The 13029-nt window shown below is 26.1% G+C and overlaps 2 protein-coding genes across 2 annotated transcripts; both read right to left on the bottom strand.

Annotated features, from left to right (window-relative positions):
• Nucleotides 1-6: 6 nt before the first annotated feature.
• On the bottom strand, nucleotides 7-2401 carry LOC112594209 (phospholipid phosphatase 6). Its single transcript, XM_025338882.1, has 3 exons — nucleotides 2146-2401; nucleotides 1967-2066; nucleotides 7-471 (listed from the first exon to the last, which is right to left on the bottom strand). The coding sequence occupies exons 1-3, from the start codon at nucleotides 2281-2283 to the stop codon at nucleotides 71-73; spliced, it is 639 nt and encodes a 212-aa protein (XP_025194667.1). The 5' UTR covers nucleotides 2284-2401; the 3' UTR covers nucleotides 7-70.
• A 1335-nt stretch (nucleotides 2402-3736) lies between these two features.
• Nucleotides 3737-10071, bottom strand: LOC112594174 (glutamate [NMDA] receptor subunit 1). Its single transcript, XM_025338831.1, has 15 exons — nucleotides 9839-10071; nucleotides 7880-8131; nucleotides 7690-7782; nucleotides 7434-7535; nucleotides 6970-7244; nucleotides 6758-6871; nucleotides 6544-6691; nucleotides 6249-6465; nucleotides 6044-6178; nucleotides 5813-5970; nucleotides 5216-5599; nucleotides 4973-5130; nucleotides 4740-4912; nucleotides 4381-4634; nucleotides 3737-4275 (listed from the first exon to the last, which is right to left on the bottom strand). The coding sequence occupies exons 1-15, from the start codon at nucleotides 10034-10036 to the stop codon at nucleotides 4012-4014; spliced, it is 2925 nt and encodes a 974-aa protein (XP_025194616.1). The 5' UTR covers nucleotides 10037-10071; the 3' UTR covers nucleotides 3737-4011.
• Between the last annotated feature and the right edge of the window lie 2958 nt (nucleotides 10072-13029).

The following is a 13029-nucleotide window of genomic DNA, read 5'->3' as shown; positions in this document are numbered from 1 at the left end:
GTACAATATACTTCTTGATTTTACATATTATAATTATATTTTTTATTATTAATAAATGTTAAATTAAAATTTATACATGATATTCTCCACCCTCTAATTTATCATCTGACACATATGAAACCACATACTCGGCTGTGCTTTGGTCGATCCAAATCACAGATACTACTAATGATATAAAATATCCTAATATACTACCAGCAATAACATCTAATAAATGATGACGTCTTAAAAGTATTCGACTAAAAGACACAGCTACTGCCCAAACAAATAAAAATAATACCATAAACTCATTTAAAGGATACAATTTAAAAAAATAAAACAATATAAAAAATGCTCTTGATACATGTCCTGACGGAAAAGAGTAGACATCAGGGCCAATTGTAACCCATTGATCATTCTTGTTGCCTACAGGTCGACGGCGACGAACAAATGCTTTTATAGTAGCAACCGCAATAATATCAATAAATAATCCTAAATATATAAAAAAAAATATATATATAATTTTTCTATTTTCCATTGTAATTTGTATAATAAATTCATATAATAGACAATAACAATATTCATGTATTATTTTAAAAAATAAGCTTCAATGTAAAAAGTGTGTGTGTTTTAAGATAATGGAATTTTTTTTCTAATAAAATAATACAAAATAACTTATATTTAAAAATTTGAAATTTGAAATTTCAATTTTTCATCTTGCAAATTTAAACAATTTCAATATAATTATTTATACAACTAACAACTAGTTGTATCTATCCGATTGATTTGTTACTATGGTTACTAATATCATTATTTTTGATTTATTGTTTGAATTGATTACTCAAAAACAAAAAATACAATTAACTAATGGTAGAAACTGAGATTAATTAAAAATGAATTGAAAAGACAAAAAGTTTAAAATGTAGTATAAATTTAAACAAAATAGTATTAAAAATCACTGAAATATGAATTTTAAAAATATCTTATAAAGTTATAAAGAATTTTAGATTTATAATTTATTTAGATTTCTATACAGATGTTCACAATTTTTCTAAATTTCTTTAAATGATTAATAGGACTATAAAAAATGTAATGAAAATACTTTCAAAAATAAATATATGTCTAAAAAATGATTTTATAACAAGAATACATTAAAGGTGTTCTAATGATATGCACTTAACTTCCTGTAAGATTTTTGACAACCTTTATTTTTTCATTCTTCTAGTTCCAGAGCATACAAGAAGAATGCTCAACATTATCAGAAATTAGTAATAAGTTTTTTCCTTGGGAGAATTTTACATTCGTTTGTATTGTCTTCATCATATAAACATGTAACAGCAAATATACTTTCACTAGAACCGATATTATATCGTTATTTTTAATTTTAGAGCAAATTGACCTATTATCAAACTTAAAGGTTAGAACATTATCTATTATCTCTTTCAAGGTTTTTACAATATTTTAATTTTTAAACAAGTTATGAGTATATATAATATAAAAATATAAAAATGCTTATAACTTGTTTAAAAATTAAAATATTATAAAAACCCTGCTAGAAATAACAGATAATGTTCATATGTTAAAATTTGGTAATAAGTTAATTTGCTCTAAAATTAAAATTAACAACACAACATTAGTTTTACCAGAAGCAAATTTATCATGTTGTACATTTGTAAGACAGAGACATCGCATGCAAGTGTAGCTTTCTCTTACAAAATTGTATAGTAGTTTTAAACTACTATTTTGCTATAATTAAATAACTAAATAAAATACTTTTAAATACATAGTAAATAGAAACAAATGAATTCTTATATAAAAGTTACTTTCAATTGATTATATACTAATCTCATGGTATACAGTAATTATTGACAAATTCATAGTGTTTTAATGGGTATGTAAGAAATACTGTTAAATGCAGAGCACACACAACAATAAATAAGAATAGGTACCTATTTAAAATCTAGTTTAAAATATTAAATTAACTTACCAATAAGAAAATTGACTTGCATTTGAAACAAAGATTTTGACCAAGCAAACCAAATGAAAGTCAACCAACAGGCAATCCATAAAATGCCGTGGCACGAATACTTAAATTCAACATAATCATAAATATTAATAATTTTGATTCAATTAAAATACATGCTTCAAATTTTTTAAGCACTTTACCTCTAATCCTTTGTAATAAGTGGTAAAACTGCGAACAGACAAAAACCTGGAAACTGTGTTGCAGATGACTGAAGTAAGTTTTGAGTCAATGTCCAAAATACTTTTCATGGGCGTCGGTACATTTCTTTTTTGAGGCATTTTAATTCCTTTTTTAAACAGAATTTAGAGAAGTTATGAAGAACTGAATACCGACTAGTCTGACTAGGATGACTAGATGACTACAATAAATATATAAGCAATCGTTTTTTTATTAACTGATAACAATGATTACGTTTAGGAATACTTATGATAATTTTTATATTTTATTTTTACACACAACATAATCATACTTATCAGTTATCATACAATTAATCTCAATTGGATTTTTTTCCAAGTATTATTATAGTACTATAGTAATAATTAGTAATTATTATTCTGCATTTCTATAGTATTGAAGTAAATACTGATAAAAATGAAGTGCGTATAAAACTTTAATATATAAATAATAATATAATATATTATTACTATTGTCTTACTTCGAGCAAACATAATATGTTGTCCGGCGAATAGCATAGGCAAAATAAGTACATTACTGCCTTGTTTGATGTTGACGATAATTATTATACATATTTTTAACTCATTGCAAAATTAATTTACAACAAATGTTTGTAAATATCTATGGTCGGTATTAACCAAAATTCATCAACCTCCACTGCAAACACCCTAATTCTCACTCTTTAGTACCAGTTATATACTTGTGTGTAAGAAGTAACCACATTTTCTTGGCGAATAGAATATAAGTATGGCGCGTATAGTTACATTCATTTTTTTATTGAGACCTAGATAGTTTTAACATTTCTTTAGAATTTCATCCTTAATTGTCGTTGTCACATATGTTTATTTACTTTTCAAACAATGATATCACTAAAATATATTACAAAAAATGTTTAAATGTTATTTTTGTCATTAACATTTAAGTTGTTTTGTTTAAATAAAAGTGCCAACATTTAAGCAGGCCAATTTTTTTTTTTTATCATCTGGGCAATAATAATACGGACACTAATTTAGCTTTTAGAAGTTGGTACTAAGTAATTAAAACATTACCCACTATTGGTTGCTACAACGTAGATAAAAACCTAATAAATTTTAAATTTCTAAATTCTAAGTAGTAAATAATTGAATTGTTTAAAGTAATACGGATCGCTTAAGACAGTATAAACTCAAATGCAGATCACACCGACTTACTTCTTGGTGATTAATTATAACTCATAAATGTAAGTTACTAAACAATGTTTATTATTAGAAATTTTCTAATCGTAGACAAGAGCCAACTCTTTGGATTTTTTTTGAATACGGAACACCGAATACCGATAAAGAAAATCACCGATACCGGTTGCCGCCGCATATTCATATTATATTTATAATTTTTATAAATTTTTATTAGAATTTAAAATTTAAATATTAAATATAGTAATACATTAATATGGGTTTGTAAATATGTAATATATATATTTATTATATATATAATATAACTGAGTGTATACGAATATGTTTATAAATGTGATATATATATTTAATAACAATAATAACAGATATAATAAACTTCAAACAAACAAAAAACTATATAGCAAAAAATTAAATAAATAATAGGTAGCATAAATTATGTTACATAATATTATGATGAAATATCAGAAACTAGGTATTATAATGTGGTCTTCTATGTTTTCCCTATTCCGCAATCCCTAATACACAGGTACAAAACACTAATATTCTTTTGTAATTTGTATATTAAATCCTATTTAATAATATGTCGTATATACCGATAAGTAGATTTAATTTTTTTATCATAAAATGAATTAACTATATAAATTATTTTTATAATGTCAATTACATGAGATTATTATGGAAATGTAACTGTGGAGGACCTCCAATTGGTGACCGTAGTGGAATGTCATCACTCTTTCTGTGCACCATTTGTCGACCTGACCAAGCTCGAGTCGGGCTTGGTGAGTTGCGACAAGTTCTCGGTAATGTTTCAATTGATCGAATTGGACTTTGTATATTTAGAACGCTTCTAGGCAATGCTTCTACCGACAAACTAAGTGCTCCGACACCACTAGTTCGACCTTGCATTCTCATCATTTTTCGTTTCTGTATAGAATATTAGATATAAAAATTATTAATTACTTACAGACATACACATATATATTTTAATTTTACTAAATTTAACCGTCAAGTATAATAATTTACACTAACTTGAACTATAGCCCTCCACGTTTGTCCATAGTTACGAGCTAACTGTAATCGATTCTGTTTACGTACATGATGTTTTTTGTAGCCTATCTCAATAACGATTAAAAACATTCCAACCACTATACCCACAGCGACGAGTATAAATACACCAGCCATATTTTTCAATCCTAAAGTATTAGGTGTTTTTTCTTGATCTTCACATTGTTCTACTCTCCCTTGAAATATCCATTTATCGTCCAAGCTTTCCATGAAACCACCTGATTCAAAAATATCGATGTTTAAAATTTACCTACCTCGCAGCGTGTATACATATTATATATATTATATATATTATATATAATAGTATGTATATATATACATACTTTCATGGAAGTCTAAAATCGATAATGTAACTGATTCAGACCAAGGTGAACCTTTTTGTAGACCAACTCCATACCCAGAACGTCCAAATAATTCGCCAGCCGTAACCAATTGACAATCTTGCGCAGCTTCGAATTCCAAACGGCTGCTATCCCATATAAATGCCATAAGCTTACTGAAAATAATTTTAAACGTCAATAAACATTTATGATCTTTATTTATATCCTGATCGTACTCATTCTTCACGTCTCGAATTGCATCTTCAGCAGTTTCGTAATTGTTGGCTTCCATTGTTCTATACATGTTTGACAGTTCCACTTGTCGTCTAAAATACATATCAACTGCGGATCCCTTTACTGTGGCACAAGTTAAATTTTCCATTGTACTACGGAGCTATTATAGAATAAATAAATAACTATGTATAAGTAGTTGATAAATTTTTCTATTAGACTATTATTATAAAATATTTTCTTCCTACCCTAGCATCATTAATTCCAGACAGTTTAGTCTTCGGTCTTTCGAGCACGAGAAAAGCGGCCAAGTTAGCAGTGTATGATGCAACAATAATCATGGCAAATCCAGCCCATACCATTCCTAATACTCTAGCTGAGAAACTTCTTGGTGTTCCTTCGCCAATGCCACTGTTTAACAATACTCCCCACGCGAACCATGTAGCACTTGATAAATTAAGTGCATCCTCCTCGGTACCATCAGCATTAATTAACTTAAATCTAGCAAAAGGAGAAAACCTGTCAAGTAGATATAAGACAAGTGCAACCACATGAACAGAACCCATAACAAGCACCCAAAGCGTGTGGCTGAAAGGTTGCAAAAACGATACAAGTGTTGAAGATCGTGATGGCTAAAACATATAGAAAAACGAAAAATTATATATTTAGTAACTGGGTTACGCAAAAACATTGTGGTGAATTTTAATCGTTAAGATATTTTTCTTTTAAAATATATAAAAAGCTTCTTTTTTTATTTAAATATTTTATCAAAATAATAAAGAAAAAATAACTGTTATAAATAGTGTGTTTTTCATTGTACCCAATATTTGAGATAAATAATTTACCTTTTTCTCTAAAATAGTAATTCCTTGGTACTTGAATGGTTTACTGAACTCTATAAATTCTGCTCTTTCTGGATTAATGGTAAGAGGAGCTAATATCATATCTGCTCTTTCATAAACTAATTCACCAATCAAACCATTCCATTCTTTTTTTCCACTAGCTAAAGTTTTTTTATCACAATTATAATGTATAATTTAATCTTAGACGTTTTTATATTTTAAGGAAGTACTAACCTGAGTTGTTTCTTATTTCATAGTTTCCAAATTGTCCATCTGGCGATAATGATAAACTGTATGTAAAATTTATAGTTTTAGAAAGTTCCACAAGCAAATCAATGCAATATCCTTTACAACAATATACTATTGGTTCTAAAATTAAAATAAGCAAATATGAATTTTTAACCAAATTGTATTAATTGTTTTAAGTAAAATAGTTTACCTTTAGATGAAGTATTATACAATGGACACATTATTTCATCTGTCTTACAACTATTTCCATCATCCTTCTTTAACGGTCTTACATACACAAATGGTTTTTCTTCTATTGTTAATACTTTTAAATGTGTAGGGATCATAAAACCTTCAGGTTTCTTCTTTAAACGTCCTGGCCATATAATGTTAGATTCATTAAGCCGTAGTTTCATCTTATTAAGCTCCTAAAATCAATTTTCTTTTTAGAATCGTCAATATTATTATTTTACCATTAGAAAAATCATTATTATTTATTTATTTACATTATTAAAATAATATTTCCCAATAGCATCCTTATTGGCCACTTGTTTGACATTGACTATATCATACTCAGCATATATTCGATCGCCGTTATTATCGAAAGCTACTTTACCCGTGTGTCCATCTTTATATACTTGTTTCTTTATATATCTAAAGAAATATTAATAATTAAATTTCATTCTAAATAAACCAATTGTAATAGTTAGCAAAAATTACTCGAAAAGTGTTTTGCCTGTATCCCAAATAGCACCAGAGTTATCGCAATCAGCCGGCGGTGGTGTTATAGTTTTTGTACGGTTCATATCCGTAATCGCTGAAGCCAATATATATCTGCAGTATACAAAATCAAAATAAATACATCAAATTTGTATTTTTTTAATGCACATAAAAAACCACTCCATTTTACAAGAAAAAATGTATATGCGTACATGCTATCGTATATATGAGCTAATTCGTTAGAGGCGTTAACTAATTTCAATCCGATTGTTCCTTCCGGTACATTATTAGCGTCTAAAGCTTGCTCCGTTACAATCCACACATATCCAGCCTCGGTCATGTTTCGATTTGCCGCGTCTCTGAAAATGATTTCTGCATCTAATTTGCTTGCGTACATCAAATACACCCTAGCTTGTGCATTCTTCATTTCGTTTAGTTGGTTGTTAAAATGTAACAGGCCTGGTTCAAATTCGATAACTGCCTCCACCTAGAATATTCGAAAATAAAGCACTTAGCCACTTTGGTACATGCTACGTATTTTATATGATATAATTTATTAAATGATTAAAATATCGAAGTTATACTTTTTAAAAGGACACTGTTATATCACTAAATTACATATTATTAGAAAAATATAAATTTTCAATCAGTTTATTATTATCTGTAAAGTAATGACCTGGACTTTCTTTTCGATATCTTCTCCTTGATTTTGCGAAGTAGTTTGGAATCTGCCGACAAATGCTCTACCGTCGGTATCAGAGCTGTGGATAAATATGACCTGTAGCACATAATATGATGTCAGAAATTAGAGTTATTAAAATTTAAACACAATAACACTGGAAAAGTGTATACACTATAAACCTAAGACATAAATTCGAATTGCACATAATAACTTTCCAGCAGCACTTATGTATTATATGAAATATAATAACCTTTAAATAGTTGAAATATTTAAGTAATTCTACCCATACTTCGGCTTGATGTGAATAGGGTGGAACGGTACGAAGAAATGACACGTGAATATTCTGGAACATATTTTAGATTAACACATAGGTAGTCAACAATGCATACAAAATCAAGTTAACGTAATCAATATTATAGTATAATAAATATTGTGATTACTTTATCCGAAAAAGCAGAATCTCTGGATGAAATTCCAATCACGGGTATATGATAGAAGCCACTGGTGTATGATACTGCGGCTGGAGACAGATCTCCGATTTGTGGATGAGAAACAATAACGGCATACACCCTTCGTACGATAAGTTGCTTACAAACGTTGAGAGCGGTTTTTATTGGATTTGGATCCATTTTTATGGAATGAGCATAGAATGTATTACCAGGTTTCATAAATGGTGTATTGAAATTTAAATGCTATAAGAACAACAATGACATGTGACATGAATACATATTATTATTTAAACATTTAAAAAATTATCACACATTTATTATATGCGTATAGTCGTATAAATTATAATATTATTTTATACAGGGCATAAATAACAGAATAGGAAACAATAAGGGCAAATGATAACTTATAATATACCTATATCTTAATACAAAAATATCGTAAGTCTAATTCCGTTTGAATTTAAAAGTATTATAGTATTATACTTCAACTAAAATATAACGATAAGTATATAACTTATTATTACCTCAGTATATTTTTACATTTATATTTTGACAGTATAATATGAATTTAAAATAAAAATACTTTCCTAAATTACTTATAAAAGTGTTAATATTTTTTTTAAACCTAAATATTTTTTAAGTATCTATAATCTATTGAAGTACTAAAATAGGCTTAAATTAAGCTGCATAAAAAATTAATTAGTGCTAAATTTTGGTTTTAAAAATGATAGCCGATAGGTATAATCTACATATTATAATAATTATTAATTAATAGAAATTATATTATGAATCTTTATTACTTGATATTATAAATATAATTAAAAATATATGCTTATGCTTTATTTAAATAGGAATGTAATGTAAATTGTAATATTATGTAGGTATAATTTAATGTTATTGAAAAATTTATTTATGATCAATTTTTGACAACAAAAATTATCTACTTCATCACAATATTTTTCTTGTCATAGGTTTTCCAACAACATTATTTATATTTGTACATTATTTTTATGTTAACACTAAAATGAAAAATCGTGCCTAAATATTTTTAATATTTGTAAATTTATTTAAAAACAATTTATATAAAGAACCTTAAATTCCATTTTTATTAAACAGATATTTTTTATCTACGATTATTAAACAAAGAAAGCTCAAAAAATCGAAAATATTAAATATCTATAAATTACCCAGAGAGAAACAAAATATTTTTAAAACTTTAACATGTATACAACAGGTTAATTCAAACATTAAGTAAACATTTTAAGTATAATTCGTTTTGTATAACCTACAATAAAAGAAGAAACTGGTTTTCATAGCTCAGACTTTATAAAGAATGGGAATTTAATATTTAAATAATTGCTGAATAAGATTTTTTTAAATGTATACTATATTATGCATAATAGTCAAAGACTATCAAGACTATCAGGGAGGGACATGTCCCCCCTGGAAAATTTTGAAAAATTGTTTACACAAGATCTACAATGAGTGAAAATAAACTTGATGAATTATGCATGATAAGCGTTTAATGATAAAACGAATAAATACATAGAACAAGTAATAAATATATTTGGTGTTAAAAAAATTAATTTACAATTTTTATTTGTAAATTAATATTTTTATAAATTTATGTTAGGTATTAATCAAATGAAAATTCAATAAATAACTTTTATGGTTAATTGGTTAAATAATTATTATCATAATTTTCCAGTTTGATATATAAAATATAATAGTATAATATTAAATTGTAAGCCCCTTCCCATCTCATGAACATAATTAAAATGTTGTCCCCTTTGAGAATTTTTCTATGAGCGCCCTTGACAATAATATAATACACACAATATTAAAATTATGCAGTCGTATTGATTATAAATCCGCAGTTTAAAAACAATCATTAATTATTTTTCATAATAAAATTATTTATGCGTATATAAAATATATATTGTACATTACTTCAATTGTTTGTTTGAAATAATCTTCACTTGCGTTGCTACTTAAAACTCCACCAATGTGAAATTCATATGGATTATTATCGGTATTTTCTATTTCTAAATGTTCACTTTTACAACCAAATATAGAAAACAAAAATAACAGTAAAACACTGAAAACTTGTTTCATTATGCTAAATTTAACTTTAAATATCTTGGACATTTTTTTAAAAATTTCAATAAAAGATCAATAAACAATTTTTTGTGTACGCCCAAAATTTTAAGTTTAATTTTTAATATTTGCTTAAACTATTTATCGTTATTTTTATTAGAACTATAATATATATATATATTCAAACATATTAACATGTTCAAAAAATTGTTAAAAACCATTGCGATTACATTGTGATTTATATCGTATAATATAGATATGAATTGTGAATTTTTAACTGTGTAGAGGACGAAACCAAGTTACAAGTCCATAATGGACCACAGAGCATGCTTGAGAAAGACTGTAACTATAGCAACAGCATATTATCCTGTCGGGATATATTGATCAGATTACGGTATAGCCATACCTACAAAACTTAATAACCAAAAAGGTAGAAATAAAATTTATTTCTCAGTGTTAAAATATTTTTTTATATTTAGTTGATATTAAATAAGTATATTTATTATATTATTTTTAATTTATAGTACACACGATTAAAACTAACCAGCTGTACGCGTCTTATTTAGGTCAATTTCTAAATAATGATCCCTTAAAAAATAATTCTGCGTGAAGTTTATTGATGGATTTATTGTTTTTAAATTTTAAAGTAACCATCGTTGGAAATAAAAAATGGTTTGATATCCGGATGATTTTACACACACACCTAGGTACCCCTGTATTATACATAAAGACTGTTGCAGCACTGTTGCTCCACTAAATACATTAAATTATTATTAAAATAATAATTATGTACAGCATATTAATATAATACTTAGCTAGCTATATATACATAAAAAATTAAGCTATAGCCTCTATCAGAAGCTTCTATGAATGATTTTTTAGAGCTTATAAACATCCTACATTGTAATTGCAGAAGCCCCAATTTTACTATTAAATAGACTAATACTTATTTTATTTATCATCTACATAAATATTATTATAAAAAAAAACGGTTACAATAATTATTTATAAAATGTAATACGACGTTAGTTAGGTACTTGGATATAATATGTAGGTACACATCACTTCATCAGACAGGAATAGAAATAGCTGAAAATTTATCTTTTAGGTCTCTAGCACTTTTTTCAACAATGCTTAAGTAATATACAAATATATTATAACAGTTATTCTTAAATGCAGTGAATTCTTAAATAAAAATAACGAAATATTTAACCATACCAATATGCAGTAGTTAGATATAGCCATATAGGTGTTAGTTGGTACGAAAAAATTTCAAATAGTGTTGTGGGGTTGCTAACGAAAAATGACAAAAAATTAATATTTTTAGATATAAAAATAGGTATATCTTGAATCAACTAAATTAAACAGTACTTTATTTTAATTGTTACCTATATCGCTCCATCGCCCAGGCTGACAGTACTTCTGCTTAAATCTAAAAATTCAAAATTTATGTTCTATACCTATCTATTTTTTTTTTATCTCAATTTTAGTGGCGTATTTATGGAATGGGGGATATAGGGATAGATCCCCTTGCGTTTTTCTTTTTTTAAGACCTGGTATAATAGTATACCTAATTGTTACTTATAGTCTTAAAAGTTAAGTAGTTTTTTATCCTGTGAGCTATGAGCGAAATTACCATTGATTAAATATACATACTAATAATATGTTATATGTGCTATGTGCATTACAAATTAAAATAGACCATACCGTCGCGTCGAAATCGGAATCCTTACATAGAGTAACTGAAGTTAAAAGCTTACAATAGCTACACCAATTTTATTTTATAAAAAACTATTTTTAGCTAGGATATCAGACACCAGTGTTAAAAATATTGCAAACAATTTTTGGGGGATTATTATTAATTATATAATTTATAAAAGCACAAAAAAATTATTTCATATCCTCCTCCTCAAGAAAATCCTATATACGCCCCCGATTTCATACATCAAATCTGAGTGTCTAATATCTATGTGATCTATTTATGGAAAAAATACAAGAATAATTTTAAAATATTGTAAAATTACATATTAGTTAATTGTTCACTGTACTTAACACAAGTATAATTCAATTTTCCAAAAAAAAAAACTTATCATTAAAACAAATTTAGTTAAACTGTGGGTCGTATGTGATAATGTCGATTAAAGGATCCTTAAATTACAACTGTTTAAAACGTATTGTAGTATACCAATCAAACAAAATAAATAAAAATTTAATTTGATATAATTAATTTTGTGAGTTTTTTTTCTAAATGATATAACTTACCTATAAGTTAATAATTATAAATAGTACTATAATACTATTTATAATCAATGATAATACCATATGCCATACTTTTGCTAAAATTAGTTTAACCTACTTATTATTATTAAAAAAAAAAAAAAAAATTATCTAGTAAAATATAAATAAATTATAAAATATTTATGGAAATAGAAGTTGAAATATACTTAAAATTAAAACTCCAAAAAATAAATAAAAACATATTTGTAAAATTTTAATTATTATTTAAGCCTGTACCTACCAAGATATTAATAGCTTTGGCCAATATTAAATTACAGATAAAAAATGTTGTTCGATAAATGAATCACTCTCTACATAGATAATGAATAAAATAATTGTAAAAAAGTAATAAGTAGGTACTTACCAACTACATCTTTCAGATATTAAGTTATACATAATAACACTGATGTTACTAATATTATTCAAAATATTTTGTTTACCTTAGTAATATTTGATAGATACACAGCTCAGGTGGTTAATAATAGCCTAATTTAAGATACAAAATGTTGTTAAAGCCATAAACCTAACTTAGTTTATTATCAATCACAAAATAATTATTTGTTAGGTTTAAAAATAATAAAAACTATATAAATAAGCTATTTACATGACTGTCATCAATCACACAAATCTGACTATAACCTAAGTTTTAGATAGTGATGCATCATAATCGTAAATCTATATTTAATATATTTTATAATATCAATAATAGAAATATCATATTTCTAGAGATTTTAAATGAATACAAGATGTATAAATGTGTAGAATAT

Source organism: Melanaphis sacchari, unplaced genomic scaffold (assembly GCF_002803265.2).
Source record: "Melanaphis sacchari strain LSU unplaced genomic scaffold, SCAv2.0 Contig221_pilon_pilon, whole genome shotgun sequence".
NCBI lineage: Eukaryota > Metazoa > Arthropoda > Insecta > Hemiptera > Aphididae > Melanaphis > Melanaphis sacchari.
This window is presented reverse-complemented; position numbering and strand designations above follow the sequence as displayed.